Source organism: Pongo pygmaeus, chromosome 9 (genome assembly GCF_028885625.2).
Source record: "Pongo pygmaeus isolate AG05252 chromosome 9, NHGRI_mPonPyg2-v2.0_pri, whole genome shotgun sequence".
NCBI classification, from domain to species: domain Eukaryota; kingdom Metazoa; phylum Chordata; class Mammalia; order Primates; family Hominidae; genus Pongo; species Pongo pygmaeus.
In genome coordinates, this window is record NC_072382.2 from 8,302,550 (window position 1) to 8,327,788 (window position 25,239).

The 25,239-nt window shown below is 51.7% G+C and overlaps 1 protein-coding gene, 1 long non-coding RNA gene and 1 other non-coding gene across 9 annotated transcripts; 1 reads left to right on the forward strand and 2 right to left on the reverse strand.

Annotated features, from left to right (window-relative positions):
• The first annotated feature begins 743 nt into the window (after positions 1-743).
• On the forward strand, positions 744-10,047 carry SLC29A2 (solute carrier family 29 member 2). Of its 7 annotated transcripts, none has more exons than XM_063670828.1 (12): positions 750-1,059; positions 1,297-1,378; positions 3,111-3,274; positions 3,444-3,583; positions 3,933-4,067; positions 4,735-4,832; positions 5,056-5,140; positions 6,035-6,168; positions 6,371-6,476; positions 6,581-6,666; positions 8,142-8,341; positions 9,120-10,047. In XM_063670828.1, exons 1-12 carry the CDS (start codon positions 1,031-1,033, stop codon positions 9,352-9,354), a joined length of 1,494 nt encoding a protein of 497 aa, XP_063526898.1. In that variant the 5' UTR covers positions 750-1,030; the 3' UTR covers positions 9,355-10,047. The 7 variants fall into 7 exon arrangements, with proteins under 7 accessions (XP_063526899.1, XP_054296551.1, XP_063526900.1 ...); XM_054440575.2 differs by having other exon boundaries at positions 752-1,059; positions 9,020-10,047; XM_063670829.1 differs by lacking the exon at positions 3,933-4,067 and having other exon boundaries at positions 744-1,059.
• LOC129008379 (uncharacterized) lies at positions 2,051-25,234 on the reverse strand. The gene is made up of 3 exons (XR_010127536.1): positions 24,928-25,234; positions 2,796-9,298; positions 2,051-2,240 (listed from the first exon to the last, which is right to left on the reverse strand). It is a non-coding gene; the product is annotated as an uncharacterized LOC129008379 (long non-coding RNA).
• Positions 24,774-24,855, reverse strand: TRNAS-GCU (transfer RNA serine (anticodon GCU)). The gene has a single exon. It is a non-coding gene; the product is annotated as a tRNA-Ser (tRNA).
• Positions 25,235-25,239: the final 5 nt, after the last annotated feature.

The window sequence follows — 25,239 nt, forward strand, 5'->3', positions numbered from 1 at the left end:
AATACAAAAATTAGCCGGACGTGGTGGCATGCGCCTGTAGTCCCAGCTACTCCGGAGGCTGAGGCACCAGAATCGCTTGAACCTGCCTGGGAGGGGGAGGTTGCAGTGAGCCAAGATCACGCCACTGCACTTCCGCCTGGGCGACAGAGCGACACTCCGTCTCAAAAAAAAAATAGTTTGTGTTTTGGAGCCTCTCACTTCTCCAGCGTCCCCGATACGCCCGGGGATTGCTGAGAACCCACACCTAGTCGTAGATTATGAGGGTAGGAGCAAATTAATGATTTATAGTCTTTTTTTTTTTTTTTTTTTAACAGAAAAAGAGTAGGGAGTTGAAAGTAACGCTGTTTTTTTCCAGGCACTCCCGGGGACCCAGCGTGGCAAAGCCCGCCAGGATCGCGGGGGACCTGTGGCAGCTCTGGTTCCCCGGCCCGGGCCCGGCTCGGGTTACGCTCTGGGCGGGGACTCCGCAGCTGCTCCCTAGTTAGGGGGCGCCCCGGTGGGTTCCAGCGTTAGGGGTCGCAGGAGCGGCTCTGGCATCACCTCGGAGCTGACGAAGCGGAAAGAGCCCCGCATCAGTGCTGCCCCTACAGAGCTCTCGGCGGGGGGTGGAGGTGAGGTTACACCTCGCCCCTACCCCCGCCTTCCCCTCCGCGGCCCGCATCCGGGACTCGCGCCCGCGGAGAGGACGGGGGGCTGCGGGGAGGGGCTGTGCGGGGAGCGGGCGGGTTCCGGAGGCCCCGAGGTGGGGCGGGGCCCGAGCCGGAGTCGAGTCCCTGAGGCGGGTGGGGGAAGGAGAGACGGGTGGCGCGACCCTCTGTCCCCGCCTCGGGGGCGGAGCCCAGGTCCCAGCCTGCGGAGCGCGAGACACGCCGAAATCCGCCCGAGGCTACCTGTGCGGCTCCAGCCGCCCTGCACCCGAATCTGCGGAGACCCGCCCCACGCCCCACCGGTTTGCGGCCCTCTGCCCCAGCGCAGGTGCAGGTGCGGCTTCTCTGTCCCTTTCACCCCAGGCACATCCGCCGCGGCGGCCATGGCGCGAGGAGACGCCCCGCGGGACAGGTGAGTGGGCCCGGGTGCGTTGCAAGTGGCCGGGGGCGTTGCAGACCCGCTCCCTGAAGGCGCTCCGAGGCTCAGAGAAGACCGGATCGAACTACAATTCCCATCAGCCGACTCCCTCGGCCTCCGGAACCGGGGTGATGGGGATTGTAGTCCGCTCTGGAGGGGGTGGCCTGGGAGGCGAGAGGGCCCGCGGAGGCGGGTCCGTCCTCGGGGTGACCTTCCCACCGATCCCCACAGCTACCACCTGGTCGGGATCAGCTTCTTCATCCTGGGGCTGGGCACTCTCCTTCCCTGGAACTTCTTCATCACCGCCATCCCGGTGAGACTCCCGGCGGCGTGGCAGCCCCGTGGCCACAGCCAGCACCCCTCCCTCCAGCCCTTTGGGATGAGGCTTACCGGGCGCCTCCTCACCGCGCACCTGTGACCCCTCGTTGAGCTCATTATGGGCTGAAGCTCGGAGAGGGGAATGCTTCCCCCACGGCTAGGAAAGCAGAACTTCAGGAATGCCCACATCTCAGAGGGGCAAGGCCACCAGCCCACAGGGTCTGGAATGAGCAAAGGCGCTGCCCACCCACCTCTGTGTGTCGTTATTCCTGAGTCAGTCACCCCAAAAGTCGGTTATCGAACGTTTGACTTTCTTTGAAATACCATGAATTTCATTCATTCACTCATTCATTCAACAAACTTTTTTTTTTTTTTTTTTTTTGAGACAGTCTCTTTCTGCTCTTTCGCCCAGGCTGGAGTGCAGTGGCGCGATCTCAGCTCACTGCAAGCTCCGCCTCCCGGGTTCCCGCCATTCTTCTGCCTCACGCTCCCGAGTAGCTGGGACTACAGGCGCCCGCCACCACGCCCGGCTAATTTTTTTTGTATTTTTAGTAGAGACGGGGTTTCACCGTCTTAGCCAGGGTGGTCTCGATCTCCTGACCTCGTGATCCGCCCGCCTCGGCCTCCCAAAGTGCTGGGATTACAGGAGTGAGCCACCGCGCCCGGCCTCATTCAACAAACTTTTAATGTGCACCTACTGTGGAGCAGGCACTGGGGACACAGGAGGAAACAGCAGGGAGGCTCTTCAGGGAAGGCAGAAATGTGGGGTTTGCGTTGTCTTTGGGACCGGGTTATTCATCTGTATTCACTGCAACAACTTTGCAAATGCTTCTTGGGTACTGGCTCTGTGCTGGGCCCTGGAAACCCAGAGATGAATCAGCCCCTGGTCTTGAGAGCAAGAGGGTGCCAAAGAGCTATAATAATGTAACATGATGCGTGACATTCCAGGCTTGCAGCAGAGTGCAGTGGGTCCCCAGGGGAGGGAGAAAGTTCCTTCTGCTTCATGGAAGAGATTTGTAAATTGGGAGTAGGGTAGGCAGAGTGCATATGGAGGCGTGTGGTCAGTAGGGCATTCCAGGCGAGGCGACAGCCATGCCAAAGGACATGCAAGAAAGGCATGACAGGCAGACAGGCAAGAAAGGATCAGCCTGTTTAGAGAGAGATCCACAGCCAGGGCTGCCTGGAGCTTAGCAGGATGGAGCAGAAGATAGGGCACAAAGGGAGACTGGGATCTGATTCTGAAGGGCTCTTCCATTTGGGGCTTTGCCCTGCAGGCAATAGGGAGGCATGAAGCGGGGTGTTGAGGAGTGAGGAGGTTAAGCAGAGGAGTGGCAGGCTATGTGCTCTAGAGAGAATGCAGTTGTTCAGCACCTAGGCCAAAGCCTGGCTGACAGTAGGCGCTCAATAAATACCCGTGGAATGAATGAATCTAGCAGCGGCTGCAGGAGTAGGGATGGGGGCTGGAACCAGGGCACTGAAGAGGAAGGGCCGTCCAATGCTGGATCGAGGCTCTTGCTGGGGGATCTTAATGCTTGGGCTGTGTCCCAGACTTCAGCCATTTAACAGTGCACATTCATGGAGCTCTGACTGTGTGCCGGGTGCTGGGAACAGAACAAGGACAAGGCAGACAAGTCCCCACAGACATTAGAAAGCAATCACAAGTGAGGGGGAAGGCAGCGGGGGAAGGCTGAGGGGTACTGACCCTCCACCACCTCCCCACCTGGCAGTACTTCCAGGCGCGACTGGCTGGGGCCAGCAACAGCACAGCCAGGATCCTGAGCACCAACCACACGGGCCCCGAGGATGCCTTCAACTTCAACAATTGGGTGACGCTGCTGTCCCAGCTGCCCCTGCTGCTCTTCACCTTCCTCAACTCCTTCCTGTACCAGTGGTGAGAGGCCTACCCTGGCTCCTGCGCCCCCTGCCGAGGCAGCTTCATTGAGGCCCTCCCCTGCGCCCCCTGCCCCCAAGCCCTACTGCCCAGCCCCAGGTGTCGAGCCTCCTTCCCCAGCCCCCTCTGGCCTGGGCCCCACTGATCCACTCTGCCTGCTTCTGAGCAGCGTCCCGGAGACGGTGCGCATTCTGGGCAGCCTGCTGGCCATACTGCTGCTCTTTGCCCTGACGGCAGCGCTGGTCAAGGTGGACATGAGCCCCGGACCCTTCTTCTCCATCACCATGGCCTCCGTCTGCTTCATCAACTGTGAGCACCTCCACCCCCTCCCCAGCCAGCCCATGCAGGGCTTCAACCTGGCCTCATCACTGAAAGGGCCCAGCATATCTGAGAAGGGCAGACAGCATCATGGTTGCTCATATCCCTGGTGAAGAAACTGAGGCCCACAGGGAGGGGAAGAGTCACTTGTCCGGTGACCTAGGAGCAGGCCTCCTGGTCAGCAGCCCCACAGACCAATGGCTGCACCTCAGAAGAGGGCTGAATGGCGGGTGTTGCCCCCGAGTGCCCAGAGTCCCCTGTGTATCCTGCCGGCACCTCCTCCAGGGAGCCTCTGAGTCTTGCCTAGTTGAGCAGCAGCCCCCATCCCTGTCCTCCACAGCCTTCAGTGCAGTCCTACAGGGCAGCCTCTTCGGGCAGCTGGGCACCATGCCCTCCACCTACAGCACCCTCTTCCTCAGCGGCCAGGGCCTGGCTGGGATCTTTGCTGCCCTTGCCATGCTCCTGTCCATGGCCAGTGAGTGCACTTGGGTAGCTAGAGGGCTGGGGTGGCCTCTGAGGTTTGGGGAACAGAGAGGGCATGTGAGAGCAAGACACATGGGTTCTGGGTGAAGATGGAGGCAAGCGGGTGATATGGAAATGGGGATTGGGTCTGGGGCTAGGGAGTGGGGCTCATGGGCCCTGCAGTGAGGAGTAGTAACCAAGTGAGGACTGGGTTAACTCAGGGACAGGGGCAGGATTCCTGGGGCTAATACTGGCATGTGGCAGCAGGTTGAAGTTGAAGGATGAAGGGATGGGTTTGGGATTCAGATAGTTTTGGGTTTGAATCTGCTTCACCGCTTACCAGCTAGGGGCGTTAGACAGGGCTTGTCACCTCTCTGTGCTGGTTTCCCCACCGACGTGATTGGTATAGCTCCCTGCTCAGATTGTAATGAGCATGCAATAAGAGAAGGCTCCTGGCACATAGTATGTGCTCAACAAAAATGACACATAGGGGAAAGTGAGAGAAGTGCAGGGCTGCTCTGGGGGCCCTGCACAAGATTCCCATTTGTCAGTGAAAGGAGAAGCGGAAGAGGCTGGGAGTGGGTCTAAGAAGTGCACAATGGGAAGTGGGACGAGTTGGAAGCCCTGTGGGAGCTGGCGGGACCAAGTGCCTCTCTTCTGCAGCTGAAGTTTCTCCGCAGGTGGTGTGGATGCCGAGACCTCTGCCCTGGGGTACTTTATCACGCCCTGTGTGGGCATCCTCATGTCCATCATGTGTTACCTGAGCCTGCCTCACCTGGTGAGCCTGCTGTTGGGCTCGAGGCCCCACCTCAAAGCATCTTGGATAGAGTCCTGAGTCTGAGGCCCTGAGAGAGGCCAGGGGAGGTGGAGGAGACCTGGTCTCAGCCCTGACCCCCAGAGAAGACACTGAGGGGCCCCAGCCTCCAGGCCGATGGTATGGGGAGGGATCCAGACACCTCAGGCAAGCCAGGCAGGCCCAACACTTTCCTGTCCTTCTGCAGAAGTTTGCCCGCTACTACCTCGCCAATAAACCATCCCAGGCCCAAGCTCAGGAGCTGGAGACCAAAGCTGAGCTCCTCCAGTCTGGTAAGCCCTGAGACCCTCCTGGGGAGGTGGGAGATGCAGAGGAAGCTACAGTCACCTCCCCTGGGAAGCTGTTCCCTCTGTTCCCAGCCAGAGCCCACCCCTAGTAGCCTTGTGCCAACAGGAAGAACATGAAGGGAAGTTGGTAGGATTAAAGTCATCCCTGCTGTTGTTTGGGCCTCAGTTTCCACCTCTATAAAATGGGGAGGCAATAGAGCTTCCATACATGCAAACTTTGGATCTGAAGACCTCTGAATTTGAATACTGGTTTCACAACATCCCAGCGGTGTGGCCTGAAACAAACCACTTAGCCACTGCACCTCTCTGAACCTCAATGTGTCATTTGTAAAGCAATGGTAATGAAATAATCCATCTAAGGTGCTTCACTCATCACCCGATCCATGCATGTGCTTCCTGGTAGCTATGCATATTTCCATCATTAATTCCCTTCGCCTGCAGCCTGGGCTGGAGGAAGATCACTTTTTTTTTTTTTTTTGGAGGGGGAGGTTGTTGTTATTTTGAGGCAGGATCTCACTCTGTCACCTGGGCTGCACTGCAGCGCAATCACAACTCAACTGCAGCCTCGACCTCCTGGGCTCAAGTGATCCGCCTCAATCTCCTGAGCAGCTGGGACTATAGGTGCAGGCTGCCATGCCTGGCTAATTTTTGTATTTTTGTAGAGATGGGGATTCACCATGTTGCCCAGGCTGGTCTCGAACTCCTGGGCTCAAGCAATATGGCCGCCTTGGTCTCCCAAAGTGTTGGGATTACAGGCGTGAGCCACCATGCCCGGCTGAGGATCGCTTGTTTTAACTGCTGGGAATCTCCTTCGTTGGGCCTGGCTGTCAGGAAACCTGGGTCACAAGCATGACCCTTCCCCGTCCCCCCTCACCCCAGATGAGAACGGGATTCCCAGTAGTCCCCAGAAGGTAGCTCTGACCCTGGATCTTGACCTGGAGAAGGAGCCGGAATCAGAGCCAGATGAGCCCCAGAAGCCAGGAAAACCTTCAGTCTTCACTGTCTTCCAGAAGGTTTGGCTTGGATATAGCCCCCAACCACCATCTCTGGGGAAGAATGGGGCTCACATTGACTCCCCCAAGGTCATAGGGTCATAGTGGGTCAGGGACACAGCTGGGCCAGGCCCCAGGTGTCCTGCTCCCAGATGGGGCTTGGGCAAGAGGGTAGGGCCCTGGGCCTGCCCTGCCTGCTCACACCCCTGCCTCTGGCTCCCAGATCTGGCTGACAGCGCTGTGCCTTGTGTTGGTCTTCACAGTCACCCTGTCTGTCTTCCCCGCCATCACAGCCATGGTGACCAGCTCCACCAGTCCCGGGAAGTGGAGTGAGTGTCGGGGTGGACAACACGGCAGGGCAGGGGGCACAAAGGGGAGAGGACGGGAGAGGGGAGTTGGGGACCAGTATGAGCTGCAGCCGTTTCCCTCCCAGGTCAGTTCTTCAACCCCATCTGCTGCTTCCTCCTCTTCAACATCATGGACTGGCTGGGACGGAGCCTGACCTCTTACTTCCTGTGGGTAAGCACACCAGGGCTGGGTGATCCGATGTTTTAGGAAGCAGTTTGGGATCCAAGGGCTTGAAAGAGCATGGAGGTGATTTTCCGGTAGTCCAAGTGGCCTGGCAATGGAACCACTGGCCAAGCGGCAGGGAGCACTTGGGCCCTGGAGGCGTGCAGGCCAGGGCTTGCACTGTGAGCTCCTTGAAAGCAAAAGTCATGTCCAGTTGACCTCTGTGTCCCCAGCATCCAGCCTTCGCTGCTCAGAGAATGTTACATGGAGGTTCCTGCACCAGGTGAGGGACTGAGCAAGAGTCTTAGTTTTGGGGTTGGTTTTAGCCATGGTGCTGTATTTTAAATGAAATCTTCCAAAGAGACAATATATAAAGCAGGTGAAAGAGGAGCTGGTCTCGTCCAAGTCAGGACAGGAGCTGATCTACAGCTTCCAATCCCACTCAGAAACCCCATCTGCCCCCAGGAGGGTGTGTGGAACCACCAGTGGGTGCTATGAGGAACCAAGTATGTAAACTGTAGATGCTGTGGAGAGCACAAGCTGGAGCCTGGGAGAGGCAGAGGTGAGCCCCAGGTCAGTCCCTGATTGCTGGGTGGACTTGGCCCAGGCCCCAGCGCTGGGTCCTCCCTCACTGGCTCACCGGGTAAGTCAGGTCAGAGGAGCTCAGGGGGTGACAGATGGTTCTATCCTATGGGTGGGCCAGGCGTGGTGGCTCACACCTGTAATCCCAGCACTTTGGGAGGCCGAGGCAGGTGGATCGCGAGGTCAGGAGTTCGAGACCAGCCTGGCCAACATGGTGAAACCCCGTCTCTACTAAAAAGATAACAATAAGCCAGGTGTGGTGGTGCATGCCTGTAATCCCAGGGAGGCAGAGGCTGCAGTGAGCCGAGATTGCACCACTGCTCTCCAGCCTGGGAGACAGAGCGAGACTCTGTCTCAAAAAAAACAAAAAAAAAACCTCTAAAATCTGAGCACTTTGGGAGGCCAAGGCAAGAGGATCACTTGAGCTCAGGAGTTCAAAACCAGCCTGGGCAACACAGTGAGACCTTGTCTGTACACAGACACACACACACACACACATACATTTTTAATGAAATAAATAGAGGCCAGGTGTGGTGGCTCATGCCTGTAATCCCAGCACTTTGGGAGGCTGAGGCAGGTGGATCACTTGAGGTCAGAAGTTCAAGACCAGCCTGGCCAACATGATGAAACCCGGCTCTACTAAAAATACAAAAATTATCTGGGCATGGTGGTGGCGGGCGCCTATAGTCCCAGCTACTCAGGAGGCTAAAGCAGGAGGATTTCTTGAACCCAGGAGGTGGAGGTTGCAGTGAGCTGAGATCAGGGCCACTGCACTCCAGCCTGGGCAACAGAGCGAGACTCATCTAAAAAAAAAAAAAAAAAAGTACTCTATGGGTGTCCTGAGATGCCCTGGAGCAGAGACCTGGCTCCAGGGACCATGCTGACCCCAGCCTCTACCACAGCCAGACGAGGACAGCCGGCTGCTGCCCCTGCTGGTCTGCCTGCGGTTCCTGTTTGTGCCCCTCTTCATGCTGTGCCACGTGCCCCAGAGGTCCCGGCTGCCCATCCTCTTCCCGCAGGATGCCTACTTCATCACCTTCATGCTGCTCTTTGCCGTTTCTAATGGCTACCTGGTGTCCCTCACCATGTGCCTGGCGCCCAGGTCCGGGGGAATGGGGTGGGGTGGGGGACTGGGAGTGGGGAGGTGGGTTCAGTCTTTGGGAAGGGACTGTCTGCAAGGGAGGGACGACCCATCCTGCTTCCCGCCAGCCCAACCCTAGCTGTCTGCAGGCCTTGCTGGCGCCCCCTGCTGGGCCAAGCCTTAACTGTAGGGGAGAGGAGAACTGGGCTAGGGAGGCACCTGCCCAACCAAGTAGCCCGGGCACTGGTTCTGGGGCCGCCTCAATGTGCCTCAGTTTCCCCATCTGTAAAAAATGGGTTGAACTGTCATCCCTCAGGGCCCATCTAGCTGTAAAATTCTCAGTTGAAGGAGAGCTAAGGTTTTGACCAAAAACAAGGTCATGGGCTATTTCCTCAAGGGGCAATGGAGTGGAGAATCCAGAGAGAATGAAGCTGGCAGGGCAGACAGGCTGAGAGCACTGTGGAAAGGGCAGGCTGTGGAATCTGGAATCCCATCATGTTAGACCCAGAGGCCCTGACAGACATCCTTATCCAGCAGCCTCATTTACAGACCAGGAAACTGAGGCCCGGAAAGAAAGGGGCCAGTTATGGTGACAGAGGGGTTGAGTCAGAGCCCAGACTGGATGGGGAGAGGGCAGTGGAGCTGGGTCCAGATTTAGACCCAGCATTTTCTAAGAGCTCCTGTTCCCGGGTGTTCTAGGCAGGTGCTGCCACACGAGAGGGAGGTGGCTGGCGCCCTCATGACCTTCTTTCTGGCCCTGGGACTTTCCTGTGGAGCCTCCCTCTCCTTCCTCTTCAAGGCGCTGCTCTGAAGCGGCCCCTCCAGGCTCTTTGGCAGCCTCTTCTCGACGTCTCCTTCCGGAGCTGAGATCCAGCCCAGGGCGAATGGCGAGCTTGGCTCAGGCCTCTGCGGGGTGGAGGCCCCTGGGCCTGGGGCTGCCAGCAGGGGGCAGGAGCTGCTCTTCATCCACTTGGAGTGCTGCGGGGAAGAAATCACCACCGGTCATTCTAACCCTCACCCAGGAATGGGGGTGACTTGCACAAGACCTCATGGAAAGGGTGATGACTAAGGAAAACAGGGTGCAGGGCACGGCCGCTCCCCACCACCAGGTCTGCATTTATTCACCATCACCAGGAGCAGAGGCGACCAGAGGGTTCAGAGTGGGAGGCGGGGCCAGCCCAGGCCAGGAGCGCTTCATCTTCGCAGGCCTCAGCCACCCCGAGTAAAAGGTGCCAGGGAAGTTGTGCACCTGGGAGGAGGAACAGGTGTGGAGGACCTGAGGGTGCTCAAAGGGCTAGGCTCAGCCTCAAGCAGTGTTTTCATTGCCAACACTTACTGTACCCACTCTGCAGAGCCCAGCTGGGCCCGGGCCCCAGAGCCGAGCTAGCCTGCATGTGTGCACTGCACTTTACAGTTTGCAAAGCTCTTCCATACCCACTCTCTCACCGAAGCCTAATTGAGGCCCTTGGAAGGAGCCAGGCAACGATTGTGCTTCCCCCATTATACAGGTGACGAAACTGAGTCCTGAGGAAAGTGACTGGTCCGTGGTAGAGCCAGGACCCAACCCCCTCTCCCTCCTCCCTGTAGGTGCTGTTCTTCCTGCCCAACACCTGTTTCTCTTTTCCTCAAGGGGTTCGGGGCAGGAGCCCTGGGCACTTACTCCCCATTTTTGCTGTTTCTCCTTCTGACCCTGCTCTTGGGTCTAATAACAACCCCATTTATTTGTATGATGCGTTCACCAAGTCTTTATTTCTGAAGTGCTGTTGGCTCTATTGGCCTCAGTGAACTGGGTGGGGTCAGAAGGATTGTACCCCCTTGACAGGTGGGATGACTGAGGCCCCGAGAGGGGTAGGGATTGGTGGGCATCTCTGTGCTGGGTCCTCTGGACCATATAATAGCTGGGGGGTACTGACCTGCAAGGAATCCTGAGCTCCCGGGCAGAGCACCTAGTTGGATGGACAACTATTGCTCTCCCACTCCATGAGCCCCTGGGCTCTCACCAGCATCCTCTGCCTCCCCAGGATAGCTCCTCCTTGGAAATCTGGCCTTAGAGAGGCAGTCAGTGTGGGCAGGGCTTTGGCGACCCCACCGATTCTATAGACCGATGGAGGAAAGGCCTGCTTCACCACACACCTATACTACCCTGCCTGTCCCAGAGAAAAGCAAGGGTTTCTGCCCACCTGCCTTTGTGAACATTCGCTGAGCACCTATTAGATATCAGGCGCTCAGCCAGCACACGCCACCTGCTCAGAAGCCACAGGGGCTTTTTGGCATCACGGAGGAAGATAGGCAAGATATGACCTTGGTTGCTGAAATAAGCCACAGGGCAGACCCCAAGGAGGGATTCATTCCTTTGAGCACTGTTCACAGACAGCTGCCCCGAGCCAGGCCCTGCCTGGTCTGGAGACTTTGAAACAAAGGAGACACAGTCCCCGCTCCCAAGGCCACAGGAAGCCAAATGTAACTTGTGATACGTCTTGTGACGGCCCTGCAGAAGCATGTCGAGGGAGCCACTGATTCCACCTGAGAAGTCAGGGCAGCCATTCCGGAGGAGGTATTTCCCCAGCTGGGCCCTGAGGGATGAATATGAGTTTGCTAGTCTGAGGTGGAGGAGGAGCAGAAGCAGAGAAGCCACAGAGGAGTTGACCCCAGCAGTCCAGTGGGGAGGTGATGGGGCCTAGACAGTGGCTTAGAGAGGATGACTGATACAGGAGATATGAGGGAGGCTGCCTCTATGGAGGCCAGCTAACCTCGTGGATAAGTGCATGCATGCTCACCCAGAGTGCTGGGTCAAATCCAGGCCCTTTTCTTTATGACCTGCCTGAGGTGGAGTCCTGGAGTGAGGTTGGAACTAGAGTACCACCTCTGATGATATTAGGGAAACAGTTGTTGGAGTCTTAGGAGTCTCTTGCAAGACCAATAGGCCTACCTGTGCTCTTTGACTGGGACCGTTGGGGGCAGGACCCCAACACTTGCTGGGTCTCCTTCTCCTCTACCTTCAGAGGAGAGTACAACTGTTGTCCGTTGTACCTAAAAGCTCCCTAGAAGCCAGGCGCGGTGGCTCACGTAATCCCAGCACTTTGGGAGGCTGAGGCGGGTGGATCACCTGAGGTCGGGAGTTTGAGACCAGCCTGACCAACATGGAGAAACCCCACCTCTACTAAAAATACAAAATTAGCCAGGCGTGGTGGCGCATGCCTGTAATCCCAGTACTTGGGAGACTGAGGCAGGAGAATCGCTCGGATCCGGGAGGCGGAGGTTGCAGTGAGCCGAGATCGTGCCACTGCACTCCAGCCTGGGCAATAGGAGCGAAACTCTGCCTCAAAAAAAAAAAAAAAAAAAAAAAGCTCCCTAGACCTGCCAGATCCACCTGGGACCAGGAAGGCAGACACCCACCTGCTTACCTCCCAGGACAAACAGTCCCAGGAAACCCACTGGGGCTACCCGTCACCCACAGCAAGCCCAGGTTCGGGCTGGGCAATGGAGGATGGGGCCCAAAAAGAGGACACTTAGCCCTCAGTTATCCTTATGATGTCACAACCTGGGATTCCGTCTTCCCATCCTCCTTCCCGGTAGACTCAGCACAACTTCATCAGCTCAGGGTGCAGGGGCTTTGATGTTGGAAACAAATTCTTGGACTGGTTGGCTACACCTGCCTGCCCCTCACCTGATGCCTAGTCCCCAGCTACCACTGCCTCCCCACCCTGTTACAGCTCTGCCAACAGGCCTGGATTCCCGCAGAAGCAGCCAGTTTCCATCAGCAAACACTCGCACTGCACAGGGCGCTGAGCTGGGCTCAGTGGAGAGAGACATCCTCACCCTCAAGTTGCTGACCCTTTTATGGAAGAGGAGACTGGTAGTTAGAATTCTACTACATGAGGCCAGGCATGGTGGCTCACGCCTGTAATCCCAGCACCTTGAGAGGCCAAGGTGGGCAGATCACTTGAGGTCAGGAGTTTGAGACCAGCCTGGCCAACATGGTGAAACCTGGTCTATACTAAAAAAATACAGAAATTAGCCGGGAGTGGTGGCAGGCACCTGTAATCCCAGCTACCCGGGAGGCTGAGGCAGGAGAATCACTGGAACCCGGAAGGTGGAGGCTGCAGTCAGCCGACATTGCGCCACTGCACTCCAGCCTGGGTGACAGAGTAAGACCATCTCAAAAAAAAAAAAAAAAAAAAGAATTCTACTACATGAAAAGCATTTGACATTTGTGATCTGCTTTTCCACCTGCCTCAACATGCCACATGTTGTCAGAGTTCGGCCCCTTTTGAGTGGCCCCAGAGGCCCCCCCTACCTAACCCTCATGCCCTGCTTTGTATGGGAATGGCATCTCTAGCCAGGGCTGACTGGACCAGGGCTGGGGTCTGAGCCATGGCAGCCACCCACTGACTAGCCAGCAGCCTATCAGGTGGCCCGGTCCAGCTTCCCTGATGAGAGGAACCAATCAGATCATCTCTCCTGGGAGAATGAAGCCACAACATGAGTGGGGGTTGTCTCGAGGTTACTGGCACATTAGAAGGAATAGGTCATAGGCAGGGTCAAGGTCACACGCAGGGTCATCAGCAGAATGGGGAATCACTAGAGTCATCATGATATCCTAGATGGAGCCAGGTGGCATCCTTGTTCTTCTTGCTCTCTTTCTTCTCAAGGTTTCTTGAACAAACTACTGTTGACTGAGGTCACCTGGCTAGACTCCCCCTTATTTTTTTTTATTTTTTTATTTTTTGGAGATAAGAGTCTTGCTCCATCACCCAGGCTTGAGTGCAGAGGCACGATCTTGGCTCACTGCCACCTCCACCTCCTGGGTTCAAGTTATTCTCCTGTCTCAGCCTCCTGAGTAACTGGGATTACAGATATGTGCCATGACGCCCGGCTAATTTTTTTTGTATTTTTATAGAGACGGGGTTTCACCATCTTGGCCAGGCTGGTCTTGAACTCCTGACCTCAAGTGATCTGCCCGCCTTGGCCTCCCAAAGTGTTGGGATTACAGGCGTGAGCCACCGCACCCGGCCTGGACTCCCTTTTCATTGCAGCCCCAGAGTTTGTGAAGCAGAAGCCCTGCGCACTACCACATTTTACAGATGAACAAACTGAGGTTCCATGGTGCTCAATATTAATAGAATGGAAGCAAAAGTAGTAAAACAGACAGCTCCAAAGACCTGGGCCTTTAAAAAAAAAAAAAACTGAAAAAATGAGCAACGACTGTTGCAACCACCTTTGTTGGAACTCTGGAAAATAATGAAAGATTTGCAACAACCAAGCAAGTGCTGAATCAAGAAAGTGGCAACTTAAAAATAATGAGAGTTTTGCAGTATTTTACCTGCCCTTGCCCCATTTCCCTTCTCGGTTAGTGGTGGTGTGGAGATGGCATTCCCATTGTGGGACCCTAGCCTTTGGTTCTCAAGGGAGCAAAGCAGACTTTGTTCTCAAAGGATGGTATCTATTAGTTCCGACCTGTCTGGGGACTACCTAAAGAACTGATGCCAGACGTTCGCTTTTGTTTTGCCTAACTCAGAAATCTCTCAGGATGGAAAAGCTTCTACTTAGAGGACAGTTCTCTAAAACACTGAAAGGCAAATTAACAAACCTCTGCTGTCCAGAGCAAAGATTACAGTTTACATGAACAACAGACAAGCTGAAAGGTTGTAAGGAAAAGCTGGGGAGAGATTCTTTGGGGAACTGAAAAGCTCCCTCAAATATCAGGGAATTTAGAAAGTCATATACGTGCAGGGCAAGATGCATGCTCAGAAAAGACTCAATAAGTCCAGGCGTGGTGGCTCACACCTGTAATCCCAGCACTTTGGGAGGCCAAGGCAGGAGGATCCCTTGAGGCCAGGAGTTCGAGACCAGCCTGGGCAACATAGCAAGACTCCGTCTCTACAAAAATAAAAATAAAATAAAATAAAATAGCAGGGCACATGGTGGTACATGCCTGTAGTCTTATGTACTTGGAAGGCTGAGGCAGGAAAATCATTTGAGGCCAGGAGTTCAAGCCTATAGCAAGTTGTGACTGTACTGCTGCACTTCAGTCTGGGCAACAGAACAAGACCCTATCTTTTAAAAAAGGAAGGCATTAATGGAGGAAATGAGGAGCGAAAAGATACAAGACGTAGAAAACAAATAGCAAAATGGCACAAGTAAGTCTTTCCTTATCAGTAATTACTTTTTTTTTTTTTTTTAAACAGAGTCTCACTCTGTCACTCAGGCTGGAGTACAGGGATGCGATCTCGGCTCACTGCAACCTCCGCTTTCTAGGTTCAAGCAATTTCCTTGCCTCAGCTTCCCGAGTAGCAGGGACTACAAGTGTGCACCACCATACCCGGCTACTTTTTGTATTTTTATTAGAGATGGGGTTTCACCATGTTGGTCAGGCTGGTCTTGAACTCCTGACCTCAAGTAATCTGTCCAAAGTGCTGGGATTACAGGCGTGAGCCACTGCACCCAGCCTCAGTAATTACTTGAAATGGAATTGACTCAACTCTCCAATTAAAAGGCAAGATTGTCAGAATGGATTAAAAAAAAATTTTTTTTAGAGGCAGGATCTCACTATGTTGCCCAGGCTGGTCTCAAACTCCTAGAGCTCAAGCAATCCTCCTGCCTCAGCTTCCCAAAGTGCTGGGATTATAGGTATAAACCACCGTGCCTGGCCCAAGAATGGATTTTAAAAATGATTTGACTGGGGCCGGGCACAGTGGCTCACGCCTGTAATCCCAACACTTAATTTTTTTGTTTGTTTTTTTGTTTATGAGACGGAGTCTCGCTCTGTTGTCCAGGCTGGAGTGCAGTGGCGCGATCTCAGCTCACTGCAAGCTCCACCTCCCGGGTTCACGCCATTCTCCTGCCTCAGCCTCCCGAGTAGCTGGGACTACAGGCTCCCGTTACCACACCCAGCTAATTTTTTGTATTTTTTTTAGTAGAGATGGGGTTTCACCATGTTGGCCAGGATGGTCTCGATCTCCCGACCTCATGATCCACCCGTCTCAGCCTCCCAAAGTGCTGGGATTACAGGCATAAGCCACTGCGCCCCGCCAATCCCAGCACTTTAGAAGGCTGAGGCGGGCGGATCACCTGAGGTTGAGAGTTCAAGACCAGCCTAACCAACATGGAGAAACCCCATCTCCACTAAAAATACAAAATTAGCCAGGCATGGTGGCGCATACCTGTAATCCCAGCTACTTGGGAGGCTGAGGTAAGAGAATCGCTTGAACCCAGTGGGTGGAGGTTTCAGTGAGCCAAGATGGCACCATTGCACTCCAGCCTGGGCAACAAGAGTGAAACTCCGTCTCAAAAAAAAAAAAAAAAAAAATTATTCAACTGGGATTACAGTGGCTCACACCTGTAATCCAAGCACTTCGTGAGGTCAAGGAGGGCAGATTACTTTAGCCCAGGAGCTTGAGATCAGCCTAGGTAACATGGCGAGACCTCATGTCTACACAAAAAATTTAAAAGTTAGGCACACATGGTGGAGTGCGCCTGTAGTCCCAGCTACTCAGGAGGCTGAAGTGGGAAGATTGATTGAGCCCAGGCAGTAGAGGCTGCAGTGAGCCGTGATTGTGCCACTGCACTCCAGCCTAGGTGACAGAGCAAGACCCTGTCTCAAAATTAATTAATTAAATAAATAAAAAGTGATTCAACTATAAACTGTCTGTAAGAGACTCCCTTTAGATCCAAAACCACAACAGACATATATAGAATACTCTACCTATAAACAGAAGCATATATAACCTCAAGTGCTTGTGAAACATTCTCCAGGACAGATCCTATGTTAGGTCACGAAACAGTCTCAGTAAATTTTAAAAGACTGAAATCACATAAAGGGTCTTTTCTGATCACAATGGAATGAAACTGGAAATCAACAACAGAAGAAAAGCTGGAAAATTCACAGACATGTAAAAGTTAAACAACGTATTCTTAAAAATTAATGAGTCAAAGACATCAAAAGGGAAATTAGGAAATACTTTGAGATAAATACAAATGAAAATACAACATAGCAAAACTTGCAGGATGCAGTAAGAGCAGTGCTTAGAGGGAAATTGATAGCTGTAAATGCCTACGTTAAAAAAGATCTCAGAACAATAACCTGACTTTAGAACTTAAGGAACTAGGGGCCAGGCGCAGTGGCTCATGCCTGTAATCCCAGCACTTTGGGAGGCCGAGGTGGACAGATCACGAGGTCAAGAGATTGAGACCATTCTGGCCAACATGGTGAAATCCTGTCTCTTCTAAAAATACAAAAATTAGCTGGGCGTGGTGGCACACCCCTGCAGTCCCAGCTACTTGGGAGGCTGAGGCAAGAGAATCACTTGAACGTGGGAGGCGGAGGTGGCAGTGCAGTGAGCCGAGATCGCACCACTGCACTCCAGCCTGGAAACACAGCAAGACTCCGTCCAAAAATAAATAAATAAATAAATAAATAAATAAATAAATAACTTAAGGAACTAGTAAAAGAAGAGCAAACTACGCTCAAAGGTAGCAGAAGGAAAGAATAAAGATTAGAGACAAACAAAATGGAGGGAGCAAAGCAATAGAGAAAATTAATGAAACCAAAAGTTGGTTATTTGAAAGGATCAACAAAACTGACACACCTTTAACTAGATTGACTAAGAAAAATAGAGAGAAGCCTTTAAGGTACTAAAATCTAATACTAAGAAATGCAAGTGGTAACATTAGTACCAACAGGCATACCTAAGACATATTGCAGGTTTGGTTTCAGACCACTGCAATAAAGCAAATATTGCAATAATTTGGGGTTTCCCGGTGCATATAAAAGTTATGCTTGGCCAGGCGCAGTGGCTCATGCCTGTAATCCCAGCACTTTGGGAGGCCGAGGTGGGTAGATCACCTGAGGTCAGGAGTTTGATACCAGCCTGACCAACATGGCGAAACCCTGTCTCTTCTAAAAATACAAAAATTAGATGGGCGTGGTGGCAGGTGCCTGTAATCCCAGCTACTCGGGAGGCTGAGGCAGGAGAATCGCTTGAATCAGGGAGGCGGAGGTTGCAGTGAGCTGAGATCGCATGATTGCACTCCAGCAAGACTCTGTCTCAAAAAAAAAAAAAAAGTTATGCTTATGCTACATTGTAGTCTATTAAGTATGTAATAGCATTGTGTCTAAAAAACAATGTATATACCTTAATTAAAAATATTTATTGTGGCTGGGTGCGGTGTCTCACACCTGTAATCTCAGCACTTTGGGAGGCCACGGTGGGCTAGGGCAGATCACTTGAGGTCAGGAGTTTGAGACCAGCCTGGCCAACATGGAGAAACCCCGTCTCTACTAAAAATACAAAAATTAGCTGGGCATGGTGAAGCATGCCTGTAATCTCAGCTACTCGGGAGGCTGAGGCAGGAGAATCGCTTGAATCAGGGAGGCGGAGGTTGCAGTGAGCTGAGATCGCATGATTGCACTCCAGCAAGACTCTGTCTCAAAAAAAAAAAAAAAGTTATGCTTATGCTACATTGTAGTCTATTAAGTATGTAATAGCATTGTGTCTAAAAAACAATGTATATACCTTAATTAAAAATATTTATTGTGGCTGGGTGCGGTGTCTCACACCTGTAATCTCAGCACTTTGGGAGGCCACGGTGGGCTAGGGCAGATCACTTGAGGTCAGGAGTTTGAGACCAGCCTGGCCAACATGGAGAAACCCCGTCTCTACTAAAAATACAAAAATTAGCTGGGCATGGTGAAGCATGCCTGTAATCTCAGCTACTCGGGAGGCTGAGGCAGGAGAATCACTTGAACCTGGGAGGTGGAGGTTGCAGTGAGCTGAGATCTTGCCACTGCACTCCAGCCTGGGCAACAGAGCAAGACTGCATCTCAAAAGAAAAAAGAAAAAAAAATACCTTATTGCTTAAAAATGCTAGTGATCACCGGAACCTTCAGTAAGTCATAATCCTGAAACCTTTAGCAAGTTTTAATCTCCTTTTGCTGGTGGAGGGTCTTGCCTCGATGTTGATAGCTGCTGACTGATCAGGATGGTAGTTGCTGAAGATGGGGGTGGCTGTGCCAATTTCTTAAAATAAGGCAACGATGAAATTTGCTGCACTGATTGATCCTTTCCCACAAGATTTCTCTCTAACATGCAATGCTGTTTGATAACATTTTACCCACAGTAGAAGTTCTTTCAAAATTGAAGTCAATCCTCTCAAATCCTACAGCTGCTTTATCAATTAAGTTTACATAATATTCTAAATCCTTGTTGTCATTTATCAATGTTCACTGCATCCTTGCCAGGAGTAGATTCTATCTGAAGAAACCACTTTGATCATCCATAAGAAGCAACTCCTCATCCATTCAAGTTTTCTCATGATATTGCAGCAATTCAGTTACATCTTCAGACTCAACTTCTAATTCTAGTTCTCTTGCTATTTCCATCATATTTGCAGTTACTTCCTCCACTGAAGTCTCGAACCCTTCAAAGTCATCAACGTATTCCAAGGTCTCCAATGCAGTGGCACAATCATGGCTCACTGCAGCCTAGACCTCTGGGTTCAGGTGATTCTCCCACCTCAGCCTCCTGAGTAGCTGGGACTACAGGTATGCGCCACCATGGCTGGCGATTTTTTTGTATTTTTAGTAGAGACGGGGTTTCGCCATGTTGCTCAGGCTGTTCTCAAACTCCTGGGCTCAAGGGGATCTGCCTGCCTTGGCCTCTTGAAGTGCTGGGATTACAAGCGTGAGTCACGACGCTCGGCCTCACTTTTTTATCTTTTGTGTGTTTACTGGGGTAGCACTTTTAATTCCTTCAAGAACTTTTCCTTTGCATTCACAACTTGGCTGACCATTTGGCACAAGAGGCCTAGCTTTCAGCCTATCACAGTGTTCACCATGCCTTCCTCACTATGTGTAATCATTTCTAGTTTTGATTTAAAGTGAGAGAAGTGCAACTCTTCCTTTCACTTGAACACTTAGAGGCCAACATAAGAGTTATCAGTTAGCCTAATTTCAATATTGTTGTGTTTCAGGAAATAGGGAGGTATGAGGAAGGGGAGAACAGTCAGTCGGTGCAGCAGTCAGCACACACACAACACTTACTGATTTTTTGATTTTTTTTTTTTTTTTTTTTTTTTTTTGAGACGGAGTCTCGCTCTGTCACCCAGGCTGGAGTGCAGTGGCGCGATCTCGGCTCACTGCAAGCTCCGCCTCCTGGGTTCATGCCATTCTCCTGCCTCAGCCTCCTAAGTAGCTGGGACTACAGGCACCCGCCACCTTCAATCTATTAAAAAAAAAAAAAAAAAAAAAATGCAATTATCTGTGACGTGCAATAAACCAAAGTGCAATAGAGTGAGGTATGCCTGGCCAGGCACGGTGGCTCACGCCTGTAATCCCAGCACTTTGGGAGGCGGAGGGGGCGGATCACAAGGTTAGGAGATTGCAACCATCCTGGCTAACATGGTGAAACCCCATTTCTACTAAAAATACAAAAAAATTAGCCGGGCGCGGTGGCGGGCGCCTGTAGTCCCAGCTACATGGGAGGCTGAGGCAAGAGAATGGCGTGAACCTGGGAGGTGGAGCTTGCAGTGAGCGGAGATCGCGCCACTGCACTACAGCCTGGGCAACAGAGCGAGACTCCGTCTTAAAAAAAAAAAAAAAAAAGTGAGGTATGCCTTTACCCAGAAGTAAAAAGGTCTATAAGAGAATACTATGAATAACTGTATGCTAACAGATCAGATGAAATGGACAAATTCCTGAAAACACACACACTACCAAAACTGATGCAAGAAGAAACAGGAAATATGAACAGACCTATAACAAGTAACCAGATTTAATCTGCAATCAAAAACCTCCCAACAAAGAAAATCCCAGGACCAGATGGCTTCACAAGTGAATTCTACCAATCACTTAAAGAATTAACATCAATCCGGCCGGGCGCGGTGGCTCATGTCCGTAATCCCAGCACTTTGGGAGGCCGACGAGGGCAGATCACCCGAGGTCAGGAGTTTGAGACCAGCCTGGCCAACATGGTGAAACCTCGTCTCTTGTAAAAATACAAAAATTAGCCGGGCATGGTGGTGCACACCTGTAATCCCAGCTACTCTGGAGGCTGAGACAGGAGAATCGCTGGAACCCAGGAGGCAGAGGTTGCAGTAAGCCAAGATCATGCCACTGCACTCCAGCCTGGGTGACAGAGCGAGACTCTGTCACAAACAAAACAAAACAAAAAGAATGAACAACAATCCTACAACAGTGTAGTGTGCAAAGTAAAAAGAAATTTACAACAATCCTTCTCAAACTCTTCCAAAAAATAGAAAACACTTTACAACTCATTCTATGTGACCTGAGGCCAAAGTAATATACAGACCATCCCAAGAAAACTACAGACCATGTCTCATATGAACATAGATGCAAAAATCCTCCACAAAATACTAGCAAACCTAACCCAGCAACATATTAACAGAATTATACACCATCACCAAGTAGGAATTATTCCAGAAATGCAAGATTGTTTAACATACGAAAATCAATCAGTGTGGCCGGGCACGGTGGCTCACCCTGTAATCCCAGCACTTTGGGAGGCTGAAGCAGGTGGATCACTTGAGGTCAGGAGTTTGAGACCAGCCTAGACAACATGGTGAAATCCTTCTCTACTAAAAATACAAAAAATATTAACTGGTTGTGGTGGTGCACACCTGTAATCCCAGCTAGTCAGGAAGCTGAGGCAGGAGAATCACTTGAACCTGGGAGGCAGAGGTTGCCGTAAGCCAAGATCGCGCCACTCACTCCAACCTGGGTGACAGAGCGAGACTCCATCTCAAAAAAAAAAAAAAGAAAGGCTGGGTGTGGTGGCTCATGCCTGTAATACCAGCACTTTGGGAGACCGAGGCGGGCAGATCACTTGAGGTCAGGATTTCAAGACCAGTCTGGCGAACACGGTGAAACGGCATCTCTACTAAAAATACAAAAATTAGCCAGGCATGATGGCACATGCCTGTAATCCCAGCTACTCTGGAGGCTGAGGCACGAGAATTACTTGAACCCAGGACGCAGAGGTTGCCGTGAGCCAAGATCGCTCCACTGCACTCCAGCCTGGGAAACAGAGCAAGAACGTCTCAAAAAAAGAAAAAGAAAATCAATCAATGTAATACACCACATTAATAGAATGAAGAGGAAACACCAAGTGATCACCTCAATTTATGAACAAAAAGTAAGTGACAAAATCCAACATGCTTTCAAGATAAAAAGCATGTGACAAAGTCCAACACTCATTCAAGATAAAAATGCTGAATAAACAGGGAATAGGTGGAAACTTCCTTCACCTGATAAAGGGCATTTATGAAAAATCCACAAATAACATCATACTTAATGGCGAAAGACCTAAAGCCTTCTCCCGAAGATCAGGAACAAGAGAAGGATACGTGGTTTCACCGTTTCATCTACTCAACATTGTATTAGAAGTTCTAGCTAGAGCAATTTGGCAAGAAATGAGCTTCCACATTGGGGTGGGAAAAAAATGGCAAGAAAAAGAAACAAAAGTTAACCAAATTGAAAAACAGGTAAAACTATTCATAGTCACAGATGACATAATATATACATATATAGAAAATCCTAAGGAATATATGCATACACACAGACACATACACACACACAGACACGTACACACATACACAAACTTTTAGAGCTAATAAAGTCAGCAAAGTTGCAGAATTCAAGATTAACACACAATAGCCTGGCTCAGTGGCACGTGCCTGTAATCCAAGCACTTTGGGAGGCTGAGGTGGGTGGATCACTTGAGGTCAAGAGTTCAAGACCAGCTTGGCCAACATGGTGAAACCCTGTCTCTACTAAAAATATAAAAATTAACTGGGTGTGGTGGCACATGCCTGTGGTCCCAGCTACTCGAGAGGCTGAGGCAGGAGAATCACTTGAACCTAAGAGGAGGAGGTTGCAATGAGGTGAGATCACGCCACTGCACTCCAGCCTGGGTGACAGAGTAAGACTTTGCCTCAAAAAAAAAAAAAAAAAAAAAAATTAACACACAAAATTCAGGTTGGGCACAGTGGCTCATGCCTGTAATCCTAGCACTTTGTGACACTGAGGCAGGTGGATCACCTGAGGTCAGGAGTTTGAAACCAGCCTAGCCAACATGGCAAAACCCCGTCTCTACTAAAAATACAAAGTTAGCCGGGTATAGTGGCATGCGCCTGTAGTCCCGCCTACTCGGGAGGCTGAAGCTGCAGAATTGCTTGAACCCGAGGGGCAGACATTGCAGTGAGCTGAGATCGCGCCACTTCACTCCAGCCTGGGTGAAAGGGCAAAACTCCATCTCAGAAAAACAACAACAACAACAACAACAAAAATTCAGTTGTATTTCTATACACTAACAATGAACAACGTCAAAAGGAAACTAAGAAAACAACTCCATTTACAATAGGATACAAAAGAATAAAATACCTAGGAAAAAATTAACCCAGGAAGTAAAAAACTTGTCCACTGAAAATACAAAACACTGGCTGGGCTTGGTAGCTCACTCCTGTAATCCCAGCACTTTGGGAGGCCGAGGTGGGCAGATCACCTGAGGTCAGGAGTTCGAGACCAGCCTGACCAACATAGAGAAACCCTAGTCTACTAAAAATACAAAATTAGCTGGGCATGGTGGTACATGCCTGTGATCCCAGCTACTCCGGAGGCTGAGGCAGGAGAATCGCTTGAACCCAGGAGGCAGAGGTTGCAGTGAGCCGAGATCGAGCCAGTGCACTCCAGCCTGGGCAACAAGAGCAAAACTCTGTCTCAAAATAATAATAATAATAGGTCTGGGCGCAGTGGCTCACACCTGTAATCCCACCACTTTGGGAGGCCAAGGTGAGTGGATCACCTGAAGTTAGGAGTTTGAGACCAGCCTGGCAAACATGATGAAACCCCATCTCTACTAAAAAATAATACAAAAAATTAGCCAGGCATGGTGGTGCACTCCTGTAATCCCAGCTACTCAGGAGGCTGAGGCAGCAGAATCACTTGAACCTAGGAGGCGGAGGTTGCAGTGAGCCAAGATCGCTTCATTGCACTCCAGCCTGAGCAAGAAGAACAAAATTCTGTCTCAAATAATAATAATAATAAATAAAAAATAAAACACTGAGGAGGTCAAAGAAAATCCACATGGCAGCATGTCTGGCTTCTGAGCCTCCAGTCTGCAAGGCCTGTGCTGAAAGGATCTGCACTTGCTTTTCTCCTCTTTACAGCCAAGGTCACCAGTGGAAACCCCCAAGGACAATACCTGTGTCTCCTCCAAGGCCCATCCCTCGTGCCTAACACAGTTCCTGGCAGAAAGCAGGTACACAGTGTGTGTTTTTGCACTGGGCTGCAAAATAAAGGTTTTCTGATCACTCTTCAACTCAACAACCTTGGCACCCTACTGCCTGTGGAATAGCGGGACAAACACTTTATCCTTATCTGAAGCCCTGCCCAGTCTGTCCTGACATCCCAAGATTCAGAGCACTCTGCCCTATAGGGGCCTCCCTGGCTCAGCCTAAGAAGTTGAGTAATGTACGGTAATTGATTTAGCAGTGGCAGTGTCTGCCCTTCCCACGGCCTCTCCTGTTCTAAAGAGTCCACAGATGAATTAATCTACAAATACTTATTAAGAGTATAGTGGCCTGATATTGGAATGTTCAAAGCCTTCTGCTTAAGAGTTTGTGTGTGGCCGGGCGCGGTGGCTCACACCTGTAATCCCAGCACTTTGGGAGGCCGAGGTGGGCGGATTAGGAGGTCAGGAGATCTGAGACCATCCTGGCTAACACGGTGAAACTCCGTCTCTGCTAAAAATATAAAAAATTAGCCGGGCGTGCTGCACGCGCTAGTAGTCCCAGCTACTCAGGGGGCTGAGGCAGGAGAATCACTTGAACCTGGAAGGCAGAGGTTGCAGTGAGCCGAGATCGCGCCACTGCGCTCCAGCCTGGGCGACAGAGCGAGAATCCGCCTCAAAAAAAAAAAAAAGAGATTGTGTGTGGTGGGGAGCACGGCGTGTGGACACAAGGTCTCCGCCCTGGGAGAAGTGCTGGAGAGTAGTGGAGAGTAGGACAAGTACCACTACTCCGGACGGGGAGGGCGATGCCTCCAATGGGGGCTTCCCTGATTCCTGCAGATCATACACTGGCCCCCAACTTCACACTGGCCAGAATCCCGGTTCTAGTCTTTTCCGTGCCACCAACCCCTGGGCCCTCTTTCTAGAAGGAAAGAAAACACCTTTGGCCTCTGCCCAGAGCTACAGACACCTGAAGTAGGAGCAGGCAAGGAGATGCGTGGTGGATAAAGACCAGAGAGACTTGGGATCGAATTCCACTCTCACCCCCAGTTCAGTTTTCTTCAGCTTGCTGCTCCAAACAGGCAGGATGTGAAAATTAAGATACCTCACCCCTCCCACCTCCAGCTGAGTTTTCTCCAGCTTGCTGCTCTAAACAGGCAGGATGTGAAAATTAGATGCTTGCCCCCCCAACCCCTATAAAATAGGGCCGACGAGGATGGGATTCGAACCCACGCGTGCAAAGCACAATGGATTAGCAGTCCATCGCCTTAACCACTCGGCCACCTCGTCCTACGTAAAAGAAGTCTGTCCACATTCACTTATCTCTCATCTACTCCGCACCTTCCAAGCACTACCACCTACCTCGCAACGCAGACCTCTTCCGACACAGTGAAAGGAGAAGCCACGGAAGGAAGGGAGCGTTTTGATTTCCTTTCTGCTGAGCCCGCGCCATCCTTTACCACGCTGCAGCCGAGCTCTGCCGCGGTTTCCCTCCGAGTCCGACCGAGCGCGCCGCGCATTCAGGGCGCGCTCGGTCCAGGGTGCGCGCGCCGGCGGGGAGGGAGGAGAGTGCGTCCCGGGAAGCCGGCGGGGCCCGGGCGGGCGGGGCGTCTGCACGGCGCCTGCACGGCGCGCGGCCGAGCGGCGGGGCCGTGGCTCCTCCTCCCTCGCAGG

Coding starts and splice junctions, on each gene's coding strand:
- SLC29A2 (XM_063670828.1), top strand. CDS start 1,031: ATGGCGCGAGGAGACGCCCCGCGGGACAG. Junction 1,060..1,296: donor GGAGACGCCCCGCGGGACAG/GTGAGTGGGCCC, acceptor CGATCCCCACAG/CTACCACCTGGTCGGGATCA. Junction 6,667..8,141: donor TGACCTCTTACTTCCTGTGG/GTAAGCACACCA, acceptor CCTCTACCACAG/CCAGACGAGGACAGCCGGCT.